Source organism: Musca autumnalis, unplaced genomic scaffold (genome assembly GCF_047663935.1).
Source record: "Musca autumnalis isolate F117 unplaced genomic scaffold, ASM4766393v1 scaffold_1, whole genome shotgun sequence".
NCBI lineage: Eukaryota > Metazoa > Arthropoda > Insecta > Diptera > Muscidae > Musca > Musca autumnalis.
The window spans coordinates 243608861-243636041 of NW_027411644.1; the positions used below are offsets into that span (position 1 = coordinate 243608861).

Genomic DNA, 27181 nt, shown 5'->3' on the forward strand with positions numbered 1-27181 from the left:
CGGTATTGCTCTAAGTCTTCATATTTCTAGCCCCTCCGAATTGTCGGTATTTTGAAGATTTTGGCCCCAATATTCCACCAAAACGGTAGACATTTGATATATGGTCTTTGTTTGGGGTATTAAACGTTCCATAAGAAATTTGTCATATAGCCCCCATAGAACGGTACCTCCCGATTTTCGGTATTTTGAAGGTTGTGGCCTCAATATTCCACCGAAATGGTTGAAATTTGGTATTTGGTCTTTATTTGGGGTATTAAACGTTCCATATAAAATTTTTCGGTATTTGAAGCCCCATTAACACACCGAAATGCCTGAAATTTGGTACTTTCTCTTCGTTGAGCGTATAAAACTTTAACCCAGAACTTTGTCGCTCACAAATATTAAACATATCGCATGTTGTGTTTGCATTTAAATAACAATATATTTTGTCCTTGAAAAACCAAATTCACTTTGCTTACAACTGACCCACTTTACCCCATTAAGAAAAACACACAATTTGAATTATTAATTATTTGTTGTCAATAATGCTTAAAATGTATTTATTATTTAATTTAGGTTATTTAATTAATTATTATTTTTGATTTTCTTTGGCTTTTAAATGTGTATTTAATGCTAATTTACAAAACTAATCTGTAATAATAATAATACGTATTAATAATGGCAAACATGTACAAATTTTTCATTTGAATTTCAAAACGAAATTATAAATTCTTATTTTAAAATAAAATTGTCTTCATGTTCATACATAAGTTATTAAATAATTTACAACAAATTTAAATAAATAATAAACGTAATGAATGAAAACGGTAGTTAGGCATTTATTTACATTAAGTAGTTGTTGAGTTTTTCAGTTTTAAATCTCTTGGTAATTGACAAATATTCAAACTATACAGAGAGCGGGGGCGACAATGTGTGAACATTAGTTTGAAATTTTATTTTCAATATTGTGGAAATAAAACAAAAACATAAAATTGCACTGACCCTTCTGCGTAACATTTTTGTTGTTGTTGTTAGGGAATTAAAATAGTGTTGTCTTGTTTTTTGGTTTTAAATAGCTTTGTCATCTTTGTGTTTTTGTTTGTTTCGTTTTTCTATACAATTAACATCACATTTGTTTTTTTGTTTTGTTTTCGAGAGCCCAAACAAAAGTGTTTGTTTAGTCTTTCCTTAGTCCTTGATATTTCCGCATTTCCATTATTTGCAACAACTTATGTTGCATCTTACAATTTTATGAATGCGAATGACTCAAATGATGCGCCGCGCCCAATGGATGAAAATATGGACCATAGGGTGAATAGGGCATTGTGTGTGAATACAGCAGACTACTGGCGTATGCTCCCGGGCCAAAGGATCCTGTGGGTGGAGGAATTGTGGGACTATTGACATCCATACCGGGATTTTGTTTCTTCCACTTGGTGCGACGATTTTGAAACCATATTTTAACCTGCAAAATAGAAGGGAAGAAAACAATTTGAATATAGAACAAATTGGTAAATTTTTTCAGGAATAAAAATGCTAAAGATATTTTTGGAGGGTATACACAATAAGTTACAGTGTTTTATTTATAAATGTACTAAAAAATTCTCATAGCCTCATGATTATCTGAAATAAAACGCTCGTCGTTTATTGGTGGTTAATATTGTCACCATTTTTAATATAAATGTAAGCGTTTTATTTTGAAGAAGAATATATTTATTGAGGCTATGAGAAAAAATATTTTCTTGTTTTTAGTGCATTTATAAATAAAACACTGCAACTTATTTGTTATTTTTATTTTATTTTTTTTTTATTTTTTTTTAATTTTATGCTTTAAATAAAAAAATTTCGGTCTTTCGATTATAAAAAATCGTTTAACTGATTTGTTTCGACCTCTGATTTTTGTGCTTGTTATTGTTGGATTCCGTCCTTTATATCCTGTTCCACACTGAATTAATTACTAAACTGTATTAAAGCTTTCAATATTTACCTGAGTTTCTGTCAGCGATAAACTCAATGCCAAATTCAAACGTTCACACACACTAAGATAACGTGTTGTCTTAAATTTATTCTCCAGGGACACCAACTGTTCATATGTGAATGCGGTACGAGCACGTCTGGGTTTCGAACCACCACCACCACTGCTATTCGATTTGCCATCACCAGAGCGACCATCACCCTTCTTCGAATCAGTTTCACTTGCATGATCATCAATATCACTCATGCCATCATCACACATGTCATCCTGATCCATGTCATTAAGGTCTTGGGCTAGAAAAAAAATGAACAAAAAGAAGAGAAACAAATATTAGATAAATAACAATAGGCAAACAAATACGTAATAAATTAGCAATTATTGATGTTAAATAGAAATAATGGTGGAAAATTGAAATAGGCATCATCATCAATCACTGTAAATGGTCAATTTTATTTTGCTTATTTTGCAAAGGGAGAGTTGTTATGGTGGCTATGTGATGATGATGACGGTGATGGCCGGTCACTGATGACCATTGCAATAAATCGTAACAAAAATTGTCATTCAAAATATAAATTGAAATCAATCACTTTCAATTTTTTTCTCGCAGTTACCACAACCATCATCATCATCATCGTTCACAACAACAGCAGAATGTGTCAATGTAATAGCCAGTCTTTGATGTTGGAAGCTGTAACCTCCCACTCACCATTAAAATGCAATCAATATTTTGTTATCCATTCCCCTACTTCCTCGTTAGAGATATCAAGGGGAAGAAAAACAAACAAAAAAATGGCCAAATTAATTGGAAATAAATCTGTGTTGGTCTCTGGTGAGAGTGAGCATTCAGGTGGTGAGGCATAAACATCCTTGTTGCCACCACTCAATTCAATTAAAATAGATTGTAGTAGCTTTTTTTTCTGCTGTTGTCACTGTTGTTTGCCTCATCCATACATACACATGTACTAGTATGTATGAATATGTAGAGGTGAGAAGGCATCATTTTGAAATTGTGACAACCAATTATTTGTGATGTTACAACAATTTATGTTATAACAAATTTGTTTTCACTTAGAGCGGAGAATAGTTTGTTAAAGTGAATTTAATGACGCAGCAAAGCCAAGTCAACCTTTCGATAAAATACCTAATCATATTACTGAAACTTTTAGGTTAAGATTTCGTGGCAAAATTCTTAGTATCCACATTCTATTAATTTATTTTTATGTTCGCATTTAAAAGTCTTTCCCAATATGTAATTTACATTATCTAATTTTTTCGATTTAAAATAATAGTATATAAAAACTAGGGACAAACAAATCGATGTGAAATCATTATAAAAGTAATAAGTTTTACTTTAAACCAGTGCCGCTCTGACATTGCAAAAGCACTATCTCCTTGGCATTAAACCCTTTGTCTTACATTACACCTCTTTAAATTATTTAACATCATTTTAAGCCTTTAACAACATTTTTTAATAAAATCAATCATCTCCCAACAATTCCATCAAAAAATCAACTTGTTTCACATAAAGCTTCACTTACACACACTGTTGCATTGAACCCTTCACTCAATGGAACCCTTTCCTTAAAAAACAAGCACAATTAACCTAAACTTTACTTGTTAACAAATTAACTACACAACAAAACAATTTAGAAACCTCAGGCAAGTTTAAAACATTTCCATCAAAGCAAAAGCTTCCATCTCCTTAGTAAATCTTAACCAGGCGAAAGTAAAGTTACCAAAGCAAACAATCAAATCGTTTTAAAACCCTTTCGGCATGGTTTTGTAGAAAAATTTCTCCAGCAAATTGGGTGGTTGTTGCTGTTACGTTCTTTAAAACGACATTAGGTAGCATTCAAAGTGCACTCAAGCATTTCGCACCAAAAACAAGTCCGACAACAACAGCGACAACAACACACCATTTCATTCTTGTTAAGGATATTAGTTGAATGTAAATTGGAATCAAATTGTTGTCTACAAATGAAAAGTTTGAGATTTAAATAATTCCCAAAAAAAGGGGTTGCAGAGCAAGTTAAACTGTCAAACCCTTTTCAAAACAAAGGACTACTACCTTTTCGAGAAATGGGGTGTAGGCGTTGTGGTACTTGTTTCATGAACTACTTCGTTGAATGTGTAAATTCCAAGTTGTTGTAAATGTCACCAAGAAGTGGTGTACACAAGAAAATGTGTAAATTCAAGGTATTACCAAGAAGGACTTAATCAAAGGATATTTCCTCATTTCTTAAGGGTGCATGATTCTTTTTGTGTGTGGAATCTGTTCCTGAATATTTAATAGGCAATTGATACATTTTTTCGGAAGGAAGTATGTAAAAAATTCTGTGGATACAAGTGCGTGATGTTCGTCGCAGTTGAAGATCTCCCAACAAGAAAGAAAAATATCTCTAAAAGTATGAACTAGAGGACCTCCCCAGGATCTACATGTGATAAATGAACTTGAAATGGCTATTAAATAGAAGGCCAGCCAATTATTCTTCTACAGCATAGACCTCATGGAGTGTGTAATAGGATGGAGGACCGCACAATGTGTGTTTTACAGAAAAGTAGAAAGACCCGCCTTTAGGGGAGTAGTTCTTAGTAAAGTGGTCAGCCTTGTACACAAGTGGTCTGTACATAATATCTGGACCTCTATAGAAGAGAATATATTATAAACTATAGAATAGAGGACCTCCAATGAGGTCTGACAAATGGTACCTGACCTCGAAAATAACCTTCTATAGAATGAAAGAGCTACCAAGGGGTTTTCTGCACACCACTTGGATGGATGACCACCCAAGGGGTTTTCTACAGAAAAGAAAAAGTTTTCAATAAGGATTTGCTATAATATGTCTCCTGAAGGATTTTACATAGAAAATACTACCTCCCAGATCAGAAACCTCCCTAAAGTCTAGAGCTGTGCCAATTGAACTATATTGAACAATCTAGTTCACTATCAGGTTCAATGGACACCGGCCGTTTGTATGAACAAACTGCGTATACTTAATATCACACGTTAGTTTGTATGACGTTACTCATACGTTTTTGAACTAGGATAGTGAACTAGGTCGTTCAATTGTCCAACTCTACTAAAGTCAAAGTGAGATCCCACGAGTAGAGTGGGGGTCTTCTAGGAATATATCGAATATCCATTGGAAGAAGACGTTTTCAATAGAGTGTTATCCATAGAAAAGTGGACATACCCGGGTGTTTTTTATGGACCCCTAGTTCGAGAGTCTACTCAAGAATATATCCAAGTGGTCATCTATAGGAAAGAAATACTCCCAAGCCACTTACAGAATAGAAGACCACCCAAAGGTTCTGACATATGGTAGCTAAACTCGAAATAGGCCTTCTATAAAAGTGAAGCCCAGGGGTTTTCTGCACATCACCACCCAAGGGGTATTCTACACAAAAGGAAATCTGTCAATATGGATATGCTATAATATGCATACTGAGTGATTTTCATAGAAAATACGACCTCCCAAATCAGAAACCTAAAGTCAAAGTGTATTCAATAGTTCAGGAGACCCCACGAGAAAGACCCCTTTTATAGAAATGAAGATCTTCTAGGACTATATCGAATAGAAAACCATTGAAAGAAGAAGTTGATTGTTGAAGTAGGTTGTTGTCAATAGAAAAGAGAACATAGCCGGGGTTCTTTTATGGACCCCTAGTTCGAGATACCACTTAAGAATATATCCAAGTGGTATTCTATAGGAAAGAAGTTCTCCCAAGTTACATATAGAATAGAAGACCACCCAAAAGATATTTTATGAAAGAAGACGTGTCAATAGAATGGGAAAAACCACTACCAAGGGCACTTCAATGGGTGCCACCGTGGTGCAATGGTATGCACGCCCGCCTTGCACGCAGAAGGTCGGGGGTTCGATTCCCCGGCCAGGCAACATCAAACATTTTTCAACGGTGGCAAAATACCCCTCAGTAATGTTGGCGACATTTTCTGAGTATTTCAGCCTTGAAAAACTTCTCCACAAGTGGTGTCTTAAGACACACCGTTCGGACTCGGCGATAAACAGTAGGTCCCATATCATTGAGCTAAATATGAATCGGGGTGCACTCATTGATATGAGAGAAGTCTCCCTTGTCCCGTATGGGATGTTGTGGAACAATGTTTTTTTTTAAGCGCACTTCAATACCCCTCGATAATGAGAATTTCAGAGATGTACAACTTCTCTAAAAGTGGTGTCTTGGGACACGCCGTTTGGACTCGGCGATGAACAGTAACGTGGTGCACTCAGCGATATGATAAAAGTCTTCGGTTGTCTTCTATAAAGTAACACCTAGCAGGTGATTTCCAAAAGAATTAAGACTTATCAAGGTATCTACTAAAGGAAAAATATATAGATATATAGACATAGAATATGACTCCCAAGGGACCTTCTAAAGAACAACAATAGGAGACTTCGAAACAAGATTTCGATATATTAGCAGACTTCTTTGGGCGTTTTCGATATCTATCGAAGAAGCAAGGGGTTTTCGATAGAATAGAGGAACTCCCATGGGGTCTTCCATGAAAACGAGGACCTGCTAGAAGCTTTCAATATAATAGAATACCTCATACAGGGGTATCTTATCGCCATTTTTATGAACCATCTGTAGAAAAAAGACCTCCCAGCAGAGGTATTCAATGGAACAGAATGCTTAAGATCAATGTATATTTAATAGCTCAGAAGTCCATCTGGAACTTATCCGAAGAGAATTAAAGGGCTCTCAAGAGGATTTCTGTAGAATAGTAGAACTCTAAAGTGATCTTCTACAGGATATAAGACCTGCCAGAAGTTTTCAATAGAATACAAGATCCCCCTAAGTGGACATCAATGGAGCAGGAATCGTCCGTATTGATTGTCAATGGAAGAAAACCTCAACGGGGCCCTATAAGATCAAAATGATCTCAGAAGACATAGGAAGAGAATGAAAGTACATCTAATGGGTCTTATATGGCATATTGAACCCTCGAAAGTGGCTTCCATATAGGAAGAATTCCCTAGAGGGATTTTGTCGACGAAAATATTGCAAGGGGTCTTGATAGGGACATTGCAAGGGGTCTTTGATATGGATTTTGGATGGGATAGGAAACCGACCATGCGGTTTTCAATAGAACGGAAACAGAAGAAAGTGATCTTCTAGAAGTAAACCTCTCGAGGGATTTCCTACAGAAGGGAAAGCCAACCAAGTGATCCTCTATAAAAAAGTAAACCTTCCGTGGGGTCTTTAATAGGATCGAAAAATAGAAGGCTTTCCAACAATTCACCTTTAGAAAAGAAGGCTTACCAAGGACTCATCTATAGAAAATATAACTTTTCAAAATAGAATGGATGGTCACCCAACGAGCTTCCATTAAAAAATAAGATTTTCTATGGTTCCATAGTTCCATAGATGAGGAGACCTTACCAGCAATCTTTCACTAATAAAATACTTTCAAAGGAATCAACAATTTTGAGAATAGAGACCCTAAAATAGAATGTTCCAATATAGAATAGACTACAGAAGGGGTGATCGCATTAAAAAAATAACTTATGCTATGCGATTTGGGTTCTTTAGAGTAGCAGAAATCCCCCCACAATATATCATTCACTAATATAGGGGAGGGTCTTCTACAGAATATAAAACTCCCAAAAAGATTCTTCCATAAAATAGCGGGCCTCCCAATGAGGCTTTCTAAAAAGAGGTAGACTTCCCAGTGAGGTCGTTGTACATAAGGGCCTAACGGACTTTATTCGATTAAGCAATCATCCTAATGAGGTTTTCTATAAAGTAGACAATTTCATTATTTGGTCTTCATACATGCCAAGGGGCCTTCTTAGATTAAGTCGTCCCTGGAGCCCGTTAAATAAAATAGAACATATCTATAGAGATATTCGGAAAAACTTTGCATTGGTTATCAATAAAACATATGGTCATTTAGGGGTCTCGATAGATAAATGCACTTCCCATGAAGTATTTTATAATGCATAAGACCTCCAAATGGAGTTTTATCTACAAACCTTCCACCTGGTATACAACAATGAAAAGAAAAACTCCAAGGGATATAAAGAATAGGCGGTCACATTCGTTGAATTCTCTTGATTGAACGGAATACCTCCGAATTGATGGCAACACTTTTAGTTGTGTGCTACAGAATAAAAGTTGCTTCCAAGGATATGCTCTAATGTAGAAAAATTTCTGTGTTGTTGTTATTGTTGATCTGTTTTGAATTTATCCTTTGTTTGGTTTATTTCGGCTTTAGGTCAATAAAAGAATTGGTATATTTTATTATTTTCTTTATTTTCCAATATTTCGGCTGCAATCTGCAGTCATCTTCAGGGAAATATTTACTGAGAAAAGCAACAGGTTTCTTACACCACGTATAGAACAAGGTTACAATACTAACACTGCATTGACCGTCAGTTCTATGAACTTTATGCAGGGTGAGACCAAAACGTCAGTAAAAAAGTCAAATGATGAAAAGCAACAAGCCACACCTAGAACAAAGAAGAACTTCATTACAGCCAGAAGTTCGGGCCCAAGGAATCCATTCCGATTCATTCCATTCCAAACGAACAATTTTCCTTTTTTGGCCAGTTGTCCTGAAAATGTTCCATGCGGAAAATTATACTGAGGATTTTTGGTACTTGCGCATTTTCTTGACTATTTCTTAGAAGTGCAGAAATCCTAAATGAAAATTAAACTGAATCTATCTCTTCTAGCTACATCCATCTATACCACATAGCAGGCCTAACCTCATTTCAACCTATTTAAAAAAATGATAAATCTGGAGAGCATCTCTCCTCGAAATTAGTCTCCTCTCTCCATTTCAATCCCCACTATATTTTCCATCATGTTGTCCTATGTGTCATTTCAACTATAAAATTGACCATTTTTAGGCAAATAACGTTGCAAGCAAGCCATTAGTCATTATTTTTCTTTCCATTAGGCACAACAGTTTGCAGCCACAACAACAACAGCATCGCACCCACCCGTGATTCGTTCATCTAATTGTAACCCCATTTTATTTACCACTAATTAGTTTAGGTGTAATTCTACTTTTAGCCTAAAAGTAGGCAAATAATCGTTGATTTTAATTGCACCTAAACCACATGCACTTAAATTTGCCACTCACGCTCTACACAAATTGCATTGCAACTCTACATATGGACATGGTGCGTAGTGTGTATTATAGGGCGAAAGAGAGCGACAGACACATGGTGTATAGCACATTAAAAGCGTTGGACTCTCAATATAAACAGTGCGGTAATTAATCAGTTAATTAACAGCAATGCTTCATTTAATATTGAACATTTATTGACCAGTCAGTCGTCGTTGCTGGTAATAAACACAATTACAGAGAGAATTTGCACACATACACATGCAGAGGAGGACATTTGCAATTGCAGTTGTATACCATATATGTACATGGTCGTAGCTTTAGGGAAATATTAAAGGAGTTATAGACGCTTCATTTCTATAAATCGAGTAGCAGTGCAAACTAGACAATGACAAGGAGGACTACAAATACCATTAAAACTCTCCTTAATCTCTTTAAATTCTACAGTCTTCATGTTCTAGCTATTATGTCCCCTTATTGTTTTCCCAGTTCCCAGCTATGAAACGCCCCTGCTGTTGTTTGTCTAAGACCTGCATGTGTGTATGGCACGTATGGTACGCGACGCGTAATGGCGGTTACACTGAGCAAACAACATTTATAAATAGGTTTACTTTTGTAATGGATGTCTGTTTGAATGAATGAACAAACAACAGATTGTTGGATGGTTGGTTGAATGCGTCTCGCAAACTAAAACAACCTGCAGTCAATTTTCATTTCCGGTATACATACAGCGTCAACAATCTAAAAACACACTCCGCGGATAACGTTGCTTACTGTTTACATGATGATGATGATGCTGCTGCTGGTGGTTCCTTTCTTCCTTTGGCTGAACCTGAACTTTTGTTTGAGGTGTTTATTTGATGGTCTGTTAAGTTGCTTTTAAAGAGACGAAACGAAGAGCGGATTTCATGCTTGTGTAGCCATGTAAAGAAAAATGATTTAGTCGAATGCCAAAAGGATGTGCCAACATGACTTACATACATGTCTATATTGTATGAACATACGTCCTATTAGAGTGTTACACAAACACACCATTTAGATTGGTATTAATTGGAAATCTATTCAGACTTGGGTCGTAAAAAAGATAATGTGCTTTAAGTTGATTAAAATTTGGTTAGGTTTTTTTTTTTGAAGGAAGATATGAGCGAGCCCAAGGAAAAAATAGATCCATGCATACCCCTGGTCAGGACCAAAAATTTTTTTATAGATTTTTAGGGAGAATCATGGGGCCTATAAAGTTTGGATTTTTTATTATTTTAAGTGAAGACCTGGACTTTTTATAGATTTTAGTAAGGACCAAAGAGACCATAAGGAATTGATTTTGTATAGATTTTTAGTGATGCCCAAAGACGTGGATTTTTATAGATTTTTATAAGGACCAAAGGCGTGGACTTTTTATAGGTTTCTTTGGGAGGATCAAAGGCAGTGATTTTTATAGATTTTTTGTGAGGACCAAAGGCGTGGAGTTTTTATAGACTTTTTGTGAGGACTAAAGAGGCCATAAGTTATGAATTTTTATAAATTTTTAGTGAGAACCAAAGACGTCAATTACCGTGGATTTTTTATTGATTTTTTAAAGGACCAAAAAGCCCATAAGGCATGGATTTATATAGATTTTTAGTGAGGACCAAAGACGAGGATTGTTTTATAGATTTTTAGTGAGGCCCAAAGGCGAGGATTTTTTTTTATAGTTTTATTTGTGAGGACCAAAGGCGGATTTTTACAGATTTTAGTGAGGACCAAAGGCTTGGAGTTTTTATAGACTTGTTGTGAGGACCAAAGAGGCTATAAGTTATGCATTTTTTAAAGCTTTTAGTGAGAACTAAAGACGTCAATTGGTGTGGATTTTCTATTGATTTTTTGAAAGGACCATGGCGTGGATTTTTATTGATTTTTAGTGAGGACCAAAGGCGAGGATTCAACATAGATTATAGATTTTTTGTGAGGACCAAAGACCCGACAGGGCGTGAATTTTTATAGATTTTTTATGAAGACCAAAGACTCAACAAGGCATGGATTTTTTATAGATTTTTTGTGAGGACCAAAGACTCAAGAAGGCGTGGATTTTTTATAGATTTTTTGTGAGGACCAAAGACCCAACAGGGCGTGAATTTTTTATAGATTTTTTGTGAGGACCAAAGACTCAACAAGGCGTGGATTTTTTATAGATTTTTTGTGAGCACCAAAGACTCAACAAGGCGTGGATGTTTTATAGATTTTTTGTGAGCACCAAAGACTCAACAAGGCGTGGATTTTTTATAGATTTTTTGTGAGGACCAAGGACTCAACAAGGCGTGGATTTTTTATAGATTTTTTGTGAGGACCAAAGATTCGACAAGGCGTGGATTTTTTATAGATTTTTTGTGAGGACCAAAGACTCAACAAGGCGTGGATTTTTTATAGATTTTTTGTGAGGACCAAAGACTCAACAAGGCGTGGATTTTTTATAGATTTTTTGTGAGGACCAAAGACACAACAAGGCGTGGATTGTTTATAGGTTTTTTGTGAGGACCAAAGTCTCAATAAGGCGTGGATTTTTTATAGATTTTTTTGTGAGGAAAAAATGCTCAATAAGGCGTGGATTTTTTATAGATTTTTTGTGAGGAAAAAATGCTCAATAAGGCGTGGATTTTTTATAGATTTTTTGCGAGGACCAAAGACTCAATAAGGCTTAGGTTTTTTAAAGATTTTTTGTGAAGACCAAAGACTCAATAAGCCGTGGATTTTTATAAATTTTTTGCGAAGACCAAAGACTCAATAAAGCGTGGATTTTTATAAATTTTTTGTGAAGACCAAAGACTCTATAAGGCGTGGGTTTTTTATAGATTTTTTGTAGGGACCAAAGACTCAACAAAGCGTGGATTTTTTATAAATTTTTTGTGCAGACCAAAGACTCATTAAGGCGTGGATTTTTTATAGATTTTTGTGAGGACCAAAGACTCATCAAGGCGTGGATTTTTGATAGATTTTTTGTGAGGACCAAAGACACAACATGGCGTGGATTTTTGATAGATTTTTTGTGAGGACCAAAGACACAACAAGGCGTGGATTTTTGATAGATTTTTTGTGAGGACCAAAGACACAACAAGGCGTGGATTTTTGATAGATTTTTTGTGAGGACCAAAGACTCAACAAGGCGTGGATTTTTGATAGATTTTTTGTGAGGACCAAAGACTCAACAAGGCGTGGATTTTTGATAGATTTTTTGTGAGGACCAAAGACTCTCAAAGGCGTGGATTTATTATAGATTTTTTGTGAGGACCAACGACTCAAAAAGGCGTGGATATTTTGTAGATTTTTTGTGAAGAAAAAAGACTCATTAAGGGTTGGATTTTTTATAGAAGTTTTGTGAGGACAAAGGGCTCAATAAGGCGTGGATTTTGTATAGATTTTTTGTGAAGACCAAAGACTCAATGCGGCCTGGATTTTTGATAGATTTTTGTGAGGACCAAAGACTCAACAAGACGTGGATTTTTTAGAGAAGTTTTGTCAGGACAAAAGGCTCAATAAGGCGGGGATTTTTAATAGATTTTTTGTGAAGACAAAAGACTCATTAAGGCATGGATTTTTTATTGATATTTTGTGAAGACCAAAGACTATATAAGGCGTGAATTTTTTTGTAGAAGTTTTGTCAGGACAAAAGGCTCAATAAGGCGGGGATTTTTAATAGATTTTTTGTGAAGACAAAACACTCATTAAGGCGTGGATTTTTTATAGATATTTTGTGAAGACCAAAGACCCAATAAAGCTTGGATTTTTTATAAATTTTTTCTGAAGATCAAAGACCCAATAAGGCTTGAATTTTTTATAGATTTGTTAAGAAGAAGTGGGTACCAAAGACTCCAATTTGCGTTTATTCATTTCCCTCAAACTTTAGTCCGGTATACAACACGCTTCACAGAAATACCCATTTTATGTTGCAATGTATATTAATTCAATCCTTTCCCTTATCAATACAAAATAACCCCCACTTCTACACGAAAAAAAAAATCAATAAATTTGCCACTCACGCTTTCACCAATTTGCATGAATCCCCAATACACACATTAATACCCAATAGCAGAATGAGAAAGAGTTGGTCATTCCATTTCATTGAAGTTTGCAACGACGCGACCACCAAACACTCAATTTAAAACGATAAACAGTACTAATTTCCAGCCGCATTTAATTTGATTTTGTGGCAAATGAATGTGGCATCGTCGACTACTACGTGGCGGAATTGAACCACATCACCAGCATGCCACCACCAAGCAAGTATAAAATGGAAATTTGCACCTCGCGCACCAACACTCAAATGACCACAAATACGCAATGAAAGGAAATAAAAGGTGAAAGCCTTTTTTCGTTGATGTTGGCTTAAACAGATACCAGTTTTCCCTGTATGTTTATGTAAACCGGTTGTGTGTTTGGGCAAATAAACACAGACATTACTCAGTCCATGAAAGGTGGGAGCTTCGGAGAGATTTTTTTGCACATTATATCTGGACAACACTTTTGGCGGTATGTTTTACGAGTCAAGCGAAACTTGAAATCGATATGAGGGGAGTTGATTTGGGTACCTGTTAAAAGGAATTACATTCGATTGTGCAGCTGTGAAAGTATAATTTCGTTTAATGCTAGGGAAAGGGAGCTATTTAAGATGTTTGCACATGAACATGATCTTTTTGGGGTATATTAAGCCCGTATATCATCACTTAGAAAGAGTTTCGACATTGGAAAAACCTACACCGAAGGCCAACCACTAGAAAAAATATCGAATTTAGAACAACTTTGGTTCGCTTAGTGGGTAATCGTGTGTGTCGCTCAGAAAAAAAGAAAAGATTCTTGTATTGAGAGTAAAACAACCTACATGGAGAAAAAATATTGGGAAAAAATCGGAAAATTTTTACAAATCTTCAACTGTTCTTTTATTTGCCATAAGCTCCAAATATTTCCCTCCACTCCCTTGAGTCCATTGGTCAATATTTTTTCAGCCATTTTTAATTTATTATTATTTAGTTTCCCTTCTTTCCATTTCACTTTTGCTGCCTTTCACAATTTAAAAGAAAATATACGTGGGGGGGAGAATACAAAAATACTCTCGTAACCACCATTACTTCAATATGAAAACATATTCCATGCTTCTATGGTTACGATGATTTGGTCTGGTCTGTTAATACACCCACAACAACAACAAACAGTCTTACATCCACACAAACACACACACCTGCACACAAAGTAATAGCATACGAGACTACTGGTTGTTGTCACTACAGCTTTAACAACCATCGTCTACTGCCAACAATCCAATGGGAAAAAAAATCCTCCACCAAAGTTCTTTGTTACAAATCTGTGAACAAACTCCCCCGCATCAAATGGCGTCACATAAATAAATGGGTATACAGTAGTTATGGACTCCTCGCCCGCCACTTCACATCCCCAATAGTTGTTGTTTGTTTATTACAGCGGGTTCGGTAATGGCTGCAAGCAACCCCTAAGTTGTTCTCTGTATTGGGATATTGAAGTGGGTGTAGGTGTATGGATGTGTAATATCTGCATACATATAAGGGGTAGTTTTTTTTTTTTTGGTTTGGTTTGCTTGTTGAGAACTTCTTTAATATCCCAACCACTCAGTTTTATTTATTTTTTTCTTTTCACGGCTTTTATTTCCATGTTTTCACAATTTTCCATGATTTCTTTTAAATTGCTACATTTATTTATATTTTCTGTTGTTGTTTTTGTTTTTTTTTCATTCTTGAATGCAGATCATCATTTATGCATGAGATTTTTCTTGCGTCTGTTTTTTATGTGTTATTTTTTCCACAGCTAAGGGATATTGAAGCTTTTCTTGAACGCATCATTGCCATTTGTTTTGTGAAGGCCAATGACCATTATTATATATCATTGGAGGGAAGAGTGAAATTTTGAGTTTAAAAATAGTTCTTCTTTGTTTTCTTAAATATGTTAAATTAGATATTTTATTACGAGGGTGATTTCTTGAAATATTTTCTGTACTTCTGAATGAAATATGCGTAATTGGAGATTAGGGGCAAAATTGCTACACGCAAACATATATATTAGAAATATGTTTGGATCCAAACAACTATATGTTTAGAACTGGTTGCAAACAAATATAAGTTTGGATCCAAACATATTATGTTTGGGTCTAAACAAATATATGTTTGCAACATTTTGTTACATATCTCAAATTTATTTGTTTGGGTGCCAACATATTTTTATCTTAGAACATATTTTTGTATGGATGGAGAAAGGATTTTTGCCAAAGAGCGTAACAACAGGGCTCTCGCTTAAATTATTATTATGTAGAGCAGTGCGTATGGTGCCAATGAAGACGCAGAAGCCACGACGGGAGGGTGAAAAAGTTTGGTTTTGCTTTGGTGGTGTGTATGTGGCCAAATATTTTTCATATACATGCGTATATTTGAAATATATATGTACTTATTTATTACGTTTCAGATAATTTGGAGACGATTATATATCGTTCGTCCGTCTGGCTGGGTGGTGCATACTACACTTCACTCTCGTAGTATTTTGTCCAAACATAGACCAAGTACGATCCACTCATTCGGTCCAATTTGAAATTGTATAATTGAATCAAAAAGGTGAATGGAAATATTTCATTGGACAAAGAAGAAATCGCATTTAATATTGGTAATGACATTAATACATTTTTCATATACATACATGCATATATTTGACTTATTTAATTCCAGATACCGGTTTCGCGTTTATGATTTCAATGTGTTTTAATTAATAACTAACGAAAATCGTTCCGTGCTGTTTCATTACACTGTGCAACATTTTTGAGGTAATCTTGTGCAAACAATTTGAGCTGAGGATTTTTTTAAAGTACATAGCCAAACGACAAAAACCCTGGTTGGGTTTTGTTGTGTCAGATCCAGCATGGATTTTATGGCCAAATCTAAATGTGGTTAAATATTGACTTTATAAACCAATTCTGGGCTATATCTCGGAAACCAGAACACACCATTGTTGTAGATTGCCACTATCATGTCGTTTTCAGTATATTTTTCAACGACGATTTAATAAACATTATTTGGAAGATTTTTGCAAAAGGTTACTTTGCTCAACTCCCAATGGCTTAGCTGATACTGACCAGAATTTCAGCAATAATGTAAAATTTTCTATATTTTATCGATTGTGATGTCCTAGATGGAGTTTTTCGTATAAAGTCTGTTCAAAAGATAAGTTCTACTAGTTTAGGGCTACAATACTCGTATTGCCAAAGTCAACAACACCAAATTCCTAATCGTTTCTGAGATAAAGGCCCGATAAATGCAAAAAAACTGTAGACAATTTGGAGTCAATTTAGCAATGTCCGTCCATCTGTCTGTCCATCTGTCTATCTGGCTGGAGCGCACGATAATTCTCCAATGGATTAGCCGATTTGATCCCACACGTCGCTTTCGTTTAAGCTTTGTTTAAGCTTAGTTCAAGTTCGAATATGGTCCATATCGGTGCACCTCCCCCACAAAGTTCAATTTTTTCGCAAAAATTATGCGTACGATAACTCTCGAAGGGACAAACTGATTTGGTCTATACTTTGCACATCGTAATATTTCTACAAGACATAGATCGAATATGGACTATATCGGTCCACTACTTCGGTTGCCTCCGACACAAAATTTCGGTATAGTGCAGATTAAGATCTCCTCTCGAATCCTTTTGATTTTTGTTGTGGTAACATGTATTCACTGTCCCCATTACGACGGTACGAGTTTTTTCAGGGGTAAGTCCATACTTCCTGAGAATACGGCCAGAAAGCTGTAAAAAATTTGCTCGCGAAAGGTTAAACCGATTCTATCAAAAATTTGACAGTCTTAATATGTTGACCAAACTTAAGATGAGCTTTATCGGTCTTTTGGCTTCCTCCCCCACAAAAGTTCAAAAGTTTTCGCTAAAATGGTGCGCACGATAACTCTCGAAAGCAACAAACAATTTGGTCCATATTTTGGGCATCGTAATATTTCTACGACTCATCATCATATCAACTTCTTCGGATACCTCCCACAAAATTTCGGAAAAGTGCAGGTTAGAACCTCCTCTCGAATAGTTGTGATTTTTCTTGCAACAGGTTGCATTCAAGGTCCCTATTACGATGGTATAAGTTTTTTCTGTGGCAAGTCCATACTTCTTGAGAAAATCACCCGAAAACTGTAAAACAAACCCCTAGGGCCAGCATGTGTTGTGGCTGGTGCGCCCGACGATCCTCCAACCGAATAGTATTCGGTCCACACATTGCATAAGGTAATATTTCTTCGAAAATTAGATAAAATTCGAAGATGGTGCTTACAGGTCTACGCCTTCCGGTACCTCCCCCACAAAAGTTTGAAAATATTCGGTAAAATGGTACGAAAATGTTTTATAAACGGAGCAACCAATGTGGTCCAAAATTTGGATATCGAAATATTTTGTCCAAACTTAGTTTATGTTCAAATGTGGGCCCTGTCGGTCTACTTCTTAGGGTACCACCTACACAAATGATCAATATTTTTGTTTAAGTGCGGTTAAGGGTATGTTCGAGGAACCTATGGAAAGGTACTAATAGTGACCAAGTCAATTTTTCATGATATAATGGTCTTATCGATAGAAATGACTCCCGTAAAAAAGATACACTTCCAAAATGGACTATGTCGGCCCATTCCTTTAGGTTCCTCCCCAGCAAAAATGTTGATATCTTATCAAAATAAATATCTTTTTCGGCAAGTTCTTACGCCCAAAATTTTGAATACCCCCTAAAGACATAGTTTTTTTTTTGGGAAAAAGGTGTTTCAAATCACACAGGCTGCGGGTATATCTCTGCCGGCAAAGCCGACTGATGCTTGTTACTTGTTTTTTCCCTTCTAAAAGTGTGACAATACATTTTTATTTATTTTTTTATAAATATTTCTATTCTGTTTTTCATTCATTAAAGTCTGTTATGCATTTCTTGTATTTGGAATTTTGTATGTACCTATGCGCCTGTTGTTGCTTTTGTGTATGATATTTCTATGCAGTTCAATAAAAGAAGCAATCAGCGTTTATAAATGTGTGTGTGAATATTTTTTAAGGTTTTTGGATTTGTATATTTGTTTGCTCCCAAACATATATGTAATTGTTTGCAGAGCCAAACATTTTTTATGTAAGTGACTGTTGCAAACGTATATATGTTTACTGCAAAATCTGTTTGGGACATATATTAGAGAGACCTTATTTTCCTACGAATTTTTCATCAGTACATTATTTTCCGCTTCTTTGGTGCTGGTGGCAATCTAAGAGCCTTGTATATAGAGGCTTATGAGGTGACATCTTGGATTTATGACCAACAGATATATCGACTTATGTTGCTGCATACAGTCAAAAATATTTGACGTATGTCTATAGTAGCTTTAATTATTTTTTTAGCATTGCAGTACAGATATGAACGCAAAATATTTTTAGGTGGCCCGGCTCCTAACCCAAGTTATTTTTTTCATACACTTTTTCAACATTTTGTTTACAAAAAGATCTATTACTCTCTCCCTCCCTCTTTACTTTATGTTTCCTGATGTTATAACTTCGATAGTATCCTACATGTTGCCAATTTTTTTAATCTTCCACTTTCTTCCTATTATTTTGCAAAAATTCCTAATTTAAATTTCCATTACAAATGATGCCCATTCAAAATTTGTTGTTCACTTATTCCTCTTTTTGCTTTAATTTACCAAAACTTCCTACTTCCAACATTAATTGTCCTTTTGATGTTATTTATAATTCCATATATAGCAAATGAAACAACACAATTCAAATGCTCCCCCGGGAGCCATTCACCATATGATGATGAGCTTGAGTTTCATAACAATAATTGAAGTCATATTAAAAACCACAAAGTATACAGGACTTGGCAGGAAATTTAAATGACGACGATATGGCTTGGCTGTAGTAGCTCTAAGGACAAAAATCTACAATAAACATAGGCTATGACAAACTTTTGGTTCCAACTTCCATAAACTTGTTTCTCTTGTTGTTGTTGTTGGAGAAATAAATGTTACCTTATTTTGTTTGAAATAAAAACCAACAACGACAACAAGTTTTATGGATGGCCATCATAATTAATACTCTCTGATTTTATAATTAAGTTTATGACTTTACAGAAAAACACCAAACGACAAGAAAAATATTCATGTATATCTTGGTGTATATTATTAAATCTCTCACAACACTCACACCCGCACACACCCATACACATAGACTGGGTAAATAAAGTTTTCCTTCTCTTCAATTATGTTTGTCAACTTGCCAACCAAAAGAGAGGTAGGTGATAGGAGCTACATTCATTTTCATTTCATGACTAAAGTTGATTGTCCTTGCCTTGTTTAATGTATGTGTGTCGAAATTGCGTTGTGTTGGTGAATATAAAAGAGATGGCGTAAAACTCGTTGTCGTGTTGCTGTTGTTGCCACCATCGCTTTTCTCTCCGTGTATATTTCATAAATGTAATTTCACAAAACGGTTTGTTTAATGACTGTTGAAGAGCTTTTAAGTTAATTATCGCCATAAACGGATGAAATTACTTCCAGTATGGTGGTTTAAGTGAAGGTCTATTACATTGTGGTTTGTTAAAAAATGTGTGTACATTTTAAGCAATTAAAAATAAGTTGGGAGGTAGGTTTCCGAAGAAATAACATGGTAATGGTTTGATGAAGTACTGGATGTTAGGCTAAGGAAGTATTTTAATTATATTTCATGTGGAAACATGTGTACCCCACAGTGTAACCAGGACCCTTAACGCCCCCAGAAGAGACACGAAAAAATAGTAATAATAATAATGGCGAAAGCAATGCTCAAGGTGAGCCTTAACTATCTCTCAATGAAAAGTGCTTACACCTGAAAAGTTTTCTTCGGATTCTGAAACTACAATGTTAATATATGAGAAAAATAAAAAAAATCGCTGGAGGGACTCTTAAATAAATCGCGGTCAAAGGTCATATTTTTAGGGTGTTTTTAGGTTTTCAGGATAATGCTTGGAAACCACAAGCAATATCGAAATGGGACCAACCCAAATGTTTTAGCAGTGCAAGTTATCTACATTTTCTTTATGGCCTGTTTCTCTAAGACGATTCGAATTCTATTTCGTTCGAATTACTACCAAACTCCTATTGTTGTAAAAAATGTTGTTTCATTGAAAACAAAATTAAATCAAATATTTTTCAAAAAAAAACCGAAGTTTCGTAGTACATAGTTCGAACGAATTAGAATTCGAATCGTCTTAGTGAAAAAAGGCCATTAGTTTCATTTCGATAGGGCTTCCGATTTCCAAGCAAAATCCTAAAAACCTAAAGAACCCCTAAAATGTAACCTTTGACTGCGATTGCAAAATTGGAAAAGAGGACATATTTTAACCTAAGCCTCGAAAATGTTTCCATTAAAAGAATGAGGCTAATAGACGTGTGGCGAAAACACAGCTACCACCAGGCCAAGTCCCAATATATTCTGATAGTTGGCGGGCCTTCCATTGCTATTGGAGTGTGTTGGACATCCGGTCGATTCAAAGTCAGAACATCGACTCGGATCACTATCGCGATGCAGCATAAATTGCACACTATTCAACTTAGGGAACAAAATACGATCGAACACGAAAGGTGGACTTCGAGAAGATGCACTCATCACAGACAGCAACAACAACAGACTCCACTCAATAGCATGACGAAGGTCCTGATATAATATCAGTGAAATGAAAAATAATTACCGACTCCATATTAATAGCCATAAGACTACTCTTCAAAAAGTAGTAAGACGCAAATCACGGGAGTGGTACCAGGAAGAAAAGATAAACGAATCTGTTTCCGCAGCAAACAAATGAAAATTGATAAACGGAAATTCAGAAATATTGGAATGTGCAGGAGTCAGAATGAAGCCCGAGTGCAACTTAAAACTGATGTAGAGATGGCCAATGTTTCTGGCAGCAGGTCCAAACCCTGATGATGTTATGGAAAGTGAACTGTTCCTAGTTTTGGAATAATTGCTATTGGTCAACAATCACAGAATCAATACTTGGGATTGATATGGGACCTGATATGTGCTGAGGGGAATCGAAATGGTCACTGTAGCTCCGTGGTAAGCACGATAAGTATCCTGCGCAGTACCTGTTTTCAACTTTTGATCAAGCGCTAGATGGAATTTATCGGTCCAATACTTCAGGCAGTTCAACTATTGAAATTCAAAACTTTTCGGCTAGAAACAGTTTGATGCCGCCGCAGTGACAATTTAAATTTTTACAGCAGGTATTTCTTAGAAGTTAGCATTAGAATATTAGAATGTTGTTGTTGTTGGGGAAGCTCATAAGTAAAAAGATGAGGGTCCGGAAATTTCCTAAATTTTGTGTAAAAGAATGGGGAAATAATATATCGCATTTGAATCCAATTTAGGACACACTCGTCAATGGTTTTTACAGCGAGTAGTGTTAATGGTCCTGATAACAAGGGTTTGTTTGCTGAGGGTATACAGTCGCCCAGGGCGATTTGAAAACTTAAAAGGGCGCGTCGCCATTCAGACTCCTTGGATTGTACTGAGCAAAAAAGTCTACTGGACCATATGTCTACGGTGAAAATCGAGCCTCTCGATTTAGACTTGAAGTTTTTTATCTACGTTTTTTGCATATTATTTGGCATATAACAGCCAAACCATTGAGATTTTCGATCCAACACAAAGAAATTGAAACGCTCCTTCAGTCAGTTTTGGCCTTGAGAATGTGCACATTTGTCGGAAAATGTCGATAAATGACATTGTGCTACAAAAGTTGACCAGAAAAGTATTCAAACGTTCTGGTGCAACAATTCTATCATGTTGAGGTTCGTGGATAACAAAATTTTTTGGTTTGTTTGGGTAACTTCTTCCTGAGGATTTCTAATTATTGTCTTGGCTAAAATTTTTGTCTTAGTATTGGAACGAAAATCTCAATGGTTTGGCTGTTATATGTCAACATATTTAAAAAAAAAAAACGTGGACAAAAAACTTCAAGTCAAAATCTGAGGCTTAATTTTCACCGTAGACATATGGTCCAGTGGACTTTTTTGCTCAGTACAATCCCAGGGATCAGAATCACGACACGCCGGTTAAGGTTTTGTTCCTTCCATACAAAACGCCCCGCCCTAGTATACAGCCTTAAGGCTAATTAGGGTACATAAACTTTGATGCAATCAAAAATGTTCCGCATGGAAATATTGTTTCCAGACTCAACATATTTTTGTACGAAATCTGTTTCAGACAATGTGGAGTCAATAAAGTCCTGTTCGTCCGTCTGGCGTGCACTATAACCCTGGAAAAGGTCAACTGATTTTATACAAAAAATGCATCTCGTAATATTCGGTCCAATTTTTCTCTAAAATAAATAACTTTCGAAGGCGTCAACCGATTCTAAAATTTGGTTCTCATAATATTTCTTCGAGACAGAGATAAGGATCGATCATGGACTATATCGGTCAACTCCTTCGGGTATTTCTCACACACAATTTCAAAACATTTCGCATAAGTGCAGTCTATTTAGATGTTTTTTGCATCAACTTGTCCTGTTTACTCCTGTTGCAACTGTACAATTCCTCGAGAGCAAGTCCATACTTCCTAAGATAATAGCCCAAAAGCACTAAAAACCCTGCCGGCAACAACTAAAATGACTGATGATCCGATTACTTACTAATTGAGTATTTGATTTGGCCAAAACTTTTCATTTCGTAAAACTACTTCCGAATTTACATTAAGTTCCAAGAAGATCCATATCGGTCTACACTTTCGGGTACCTCCCTCACAAAAGTTCAAAATGTTCTCTTATGTGTTCTTTAAGACCTGTTCGATAATGGTTTTTTTGTGGCCTTGTTTCTACTTCAAGACATTATGTTCCAGAACCATTTTCATTTCAAATGTTCATAGAAACAAAATTGAGCCTCAGCTAAAAGGCACATTTATATAGGGTAGAAGTGACAATCAGCTGTATTTTTACTTTTTTTTAATGTCAAAGGGTCTACTCATGGAATTTTAAACTTCAAAATTTGCTACCATAAAATACTTCTTTTCATCGTAAACATGTAATAAAAATAACCTACCACCGTACTGAATGCTTTATATTTACATTTTGATTCAAATTTGTTCTGTTTTAGAGGATTTTCAAAATTAATTTATGTTTTTTCCTGAGAAAAATTTTAGAACGACCCTATTATTCAAAATTTTCTTTGACATTAAATGTTCTATAACAACAATGTTGTTTTTGTAAATTTGTTAATTGTTGTAATTCATGCATTTACCTTATATAAATATGCCTTGCTCAGTTACATAAAATGTGACAAAAAATATAAATAGTTCATAGAAAAAAGAAAGGTCTGCTCCCTACAGACAACTCCTGAAATGTCTTTCGTCCCAAAGAATAGGGATTTGGTAATTGTTTTAAGGAATCAGAACTAGAACTACCACCATAATCCTGTCTAAAATCAGATAAAATTTTTCAAGATACCTTATGCGAAACGAAACATTATAAACATTATCAATAGATATTCGGCCTACATAAAACGTTCTGATGTGAAATGTGTTCCACATTAAAGGACCTTTCGAAAAACTTGTCACCTATAGAAAAGCTCTGAATATGATCCCTCTCACAGTATATACAGTCGGACACTCAGCCCAAACTAGTTAGCCCTGACTATTTAGTTTGCTGTCAAATACATTGTTGTGACATAAAATACAAAGGAAATCAAATCACAATAATGAACAATCTATTATTTGTTTGTTGTCAAAAGTTGTTAACAGAACTCTGAATGGCCGACTTTCTGTAGGCCTTGATCCCTCTATTGAATATCTACTATTGTTGTATAAGACATAAAAATCCATTACATTTCCGTATTTAATATTTTATATTTTCCGTACAATTTTGAATTCCAGAACACTGTGCACCCCAGTAAAACATTCTAGTAGAACAACATATTTTGTTAATTTCACATTAATTGAGAAGCTTGTTAATTATGACAAAGCTTAATAATCAAACACACTACAAAGGGGATGCTAAAGTTAGCTCCACATTGTGGCCTGAGGAAAGAGGGAGGAAACTGGTAGTCAATGTCTGCATTTACAATAAGTTTGTTTTTGAAAAACTTACACACAAAAGGGTAAACCCCAAATGCATACTTAAAATTATGGCAACACAACAATGATTGTCCCCAAACTCACACACACACGGACACAGAGTTATTATAAACTACCCCAACAGTAATAAAACTGCAGTATTGAGTCATGGTTGTAATGGCAACCATTGAGTAGGAAGCCACCAGTCTAACCGTTTGTGTGTATCCCCTCTTTTAAAACCATGGAGTTATGGTATGTATAACAACGGGGCTGTGTGGTATGTGTGTGTGCGTGCTTGCTTGCTTTGTGGAACATGCGCACTATAACTTGTCACTTAGCCACCATGGCAGACTTAATGACGTTAAAACGATAAATTACGTTTTATTATGTTTTTAAGGTGTTAAGTGCTTATATGATGGTCGGCCATAATTAGCAATTTGGGGCAATTGGATGGATGTTGAATGTTTACCAGGCGGCATGAATGGCTGGCTGATTGGTTGCCCAGTTCATTGCCTACGGTTGGTGGAGACAGGGGGGTCACTGTTGATTAGATTGTCGTTGTAGTAGTCCATGCAATGGATGGAGATATAAAGGGGTAGTTGGAAGGAATCCTATTGTTTAGCTTGAATTTATTATTGCCAACACCCCAGGCAAATTACGTGTCGCATTAAGGAAGGATGCCTTGTTATTATTAGATTTTGAATTTCATAATATGCCGTGATGATGATGACGTTGAGTGAGTGGGTGTTTGAATGCTGGGTTATGGGCCATGATTTCGAGCTGTGGCATAATCAAACAGCAATTATTATTGTTCGACGAGATATAAGATATCAGTTTTATGCTATTGTTCAAAATGACAATAGTCGAAAACAATACAAGCGAAATCCTAATGATTTTGGGCATCAGTAATTTTTGAATTTTAATGAATGTTTTAGTGTTAATTGTTAAACAAATGATAAGAACCCTCCGCCCGTCGGGCCATAATGAAATGTAAACAAAATTCTGCGGCAAACTAATAACTAAATAAATATTTGCATACAGATAACATTGTTTGCAGCGAGCAAAGTGAGGCTATTGGTTGATTGATATGCACGTTTATATGTATATATGTACGTATTTTGCCTTTGGTAGTTTTAATTTGTATTATTTATAATAGGTGGCATGAATAAATTTATGAAAGAAAATTAGCAAAGTGTCAGGCAATTTAATTATTATTTATTGTGTCTCCAAACCAAATGGGGATTATGGTGAAATTAATAGGATAAATTGGAAAAATGGTTTAAATTGAGAATTATTAGCAAAGGAGAATGAGCGCAACTAAAATGGAATTTAAAATAAAATAAATTAAAAGGAATAAAAGAGAAAAGCCTAGGACAGTAAAGAAATAAAAGAAGAAAAAGACTTTAATGTCCTGACGCCCACCGGTCTCAAAAATAATTTTAAATTAATAAATCAATTAATTTATTGGAATAAAATTATTTAGTTTGCGACAGTAGGCCAATTATTCCACTAACAGATTACAGAAATTTCTAAATTTTAGTCCATAATCCATAGATGTATGGTCATTCAAATTAATAAAATTATATCAATGTAGAAGAAAGCACTAGGACTATAAACTTTATAACCATTCGAGTTTTAATATTGAACTGCACATACATAAGTTCAGCAATTTCGATGGAAGCTATCTTTGGGAGTTTTTCTTTCCTTTAATTTTATTTTTAGTGTGAAAAGTTAGGCCTACGTCAATTAATAACTATAATGTTGTAAACAGGACCAAAAGGATTACCTGATTAAAAAACATCAAGGCGATCTAGGCAGTAGTCTAAAAGTGCAGTTAACTGATAATTTGCTAACTTTTGTGGGTTTGTACCAGAAAAAGTGGATCGAGATGGAATTACTCACAAATGTAAGCTTCGAATAAATATTACGGTTTTGTTTAAACTTCGTACATTTTAATGATTTAAGATGAACCAAATCGGTTTACACTGGTAAAACGGGGCGGAAGTAACCGATATGGACCAACCTTTCCTCATCGTAATATTTCTTCAAGGCATAGATCAGGATATATTCGAACCTATATTTCAGTATCCAATAAGGATCGCCGAATCTTTGCATATAAAAAAATTGTTCCTCCCTCACGAAAGGTCAAAATTTTGTCTAAAGTGCAGATTAAGGGCTGTTCGGGGATCATTTTGAAATTGGTTTTAACAGGTTTTCCTGGCAGCACCTATTACGACTGTACAATTATTTCGAGATCAAGCCCACAATTCCTAAGATAATTACCAAAATGCACTAAAACAGAGAGTCTCGGATCTATCTGATACTCAATTCGTATGTTAGAGTGGCCCGAAACCTGGCACATCGCAAAATGTCTTCCAAACGTACATCAAGTTCCAAGAAGGTCTATATTGGAAAATATGTTCAGGTATGTCCCTCACAAAAGTTCAAAATCTATGCTTAAGTGTACATTAAGGGATGTTTGAGGATTTTTTAGTATTTTTGCAGCAGATTGTCTCAACGGCTCCTATTACGACGGTACAATTGTTTTTGGGGCAAGTCCATACTTCCTGAGATAATGGCCCAAAAGCTCTAAAAACCTCCGCCGCACAGTGTCACGACCGTGGCCAAAAATGGTCAAAATCAAGTACTTCGGAATACAAATTTATTGATGAGAATTTATAGTAAACATTTCAATTTAAAGGAATTTGAATTATGGTATTGATTTGTCAAGTAGTTTTGTCCAACCCGACAGTTGTTGGAAATATGCATTTTGTCCTTATTTTACTAAAATTAATAACTGTTATTACGCTCCAAAATTTTAATATTTAAAGTCATTTATCGTTCTAAAATAAATGTCTAAAGTTGCTTTGGGTGTAATAAACATAGATTTAATTTTGTTTGGAAGTAAATAGTCATCATATGGTGTTTACAGTTACCCAAGGCTGTGGTTTTTAGTACATAGATTTTGTGAACCAAATTTTAAAATTTGTAGAGTGGGAAAAAATTTTATGAAATTGTATATCTATATTATTTGTTGTTTA

At 35.3% G+C, this 27181-nt stretch overlaps 1 protein-coding gene across 1 annotated transcript in view; it reads right to left on the minus strand.

Moving 5' to 3' along the window:
- Window positions 1–495: 495 nt before the first annotated feature.
- Window positions 496–27181, minus strand: part of slou (homeodomain transcription factor slouch) — a 42115-nt gene continuing 15429 nt past the window's right edge. The window contains exons 3-4 of the mRNA XM_073964062.1: window positions 1967–2247; window positions 496–1444 (exon numbers count right to left, since the gene is read on the minus strand). Of these exons, the coding sequence (XP_073820163.1) occupies window positions 1229–1444; window positions 1967–2247 (497 nt within the window). The 3' untranslated portion in view covers window positions 496–1228. The remainder of the gene's footprint in view (window positions 1445–1966; window positions 2248–27181) is intronic.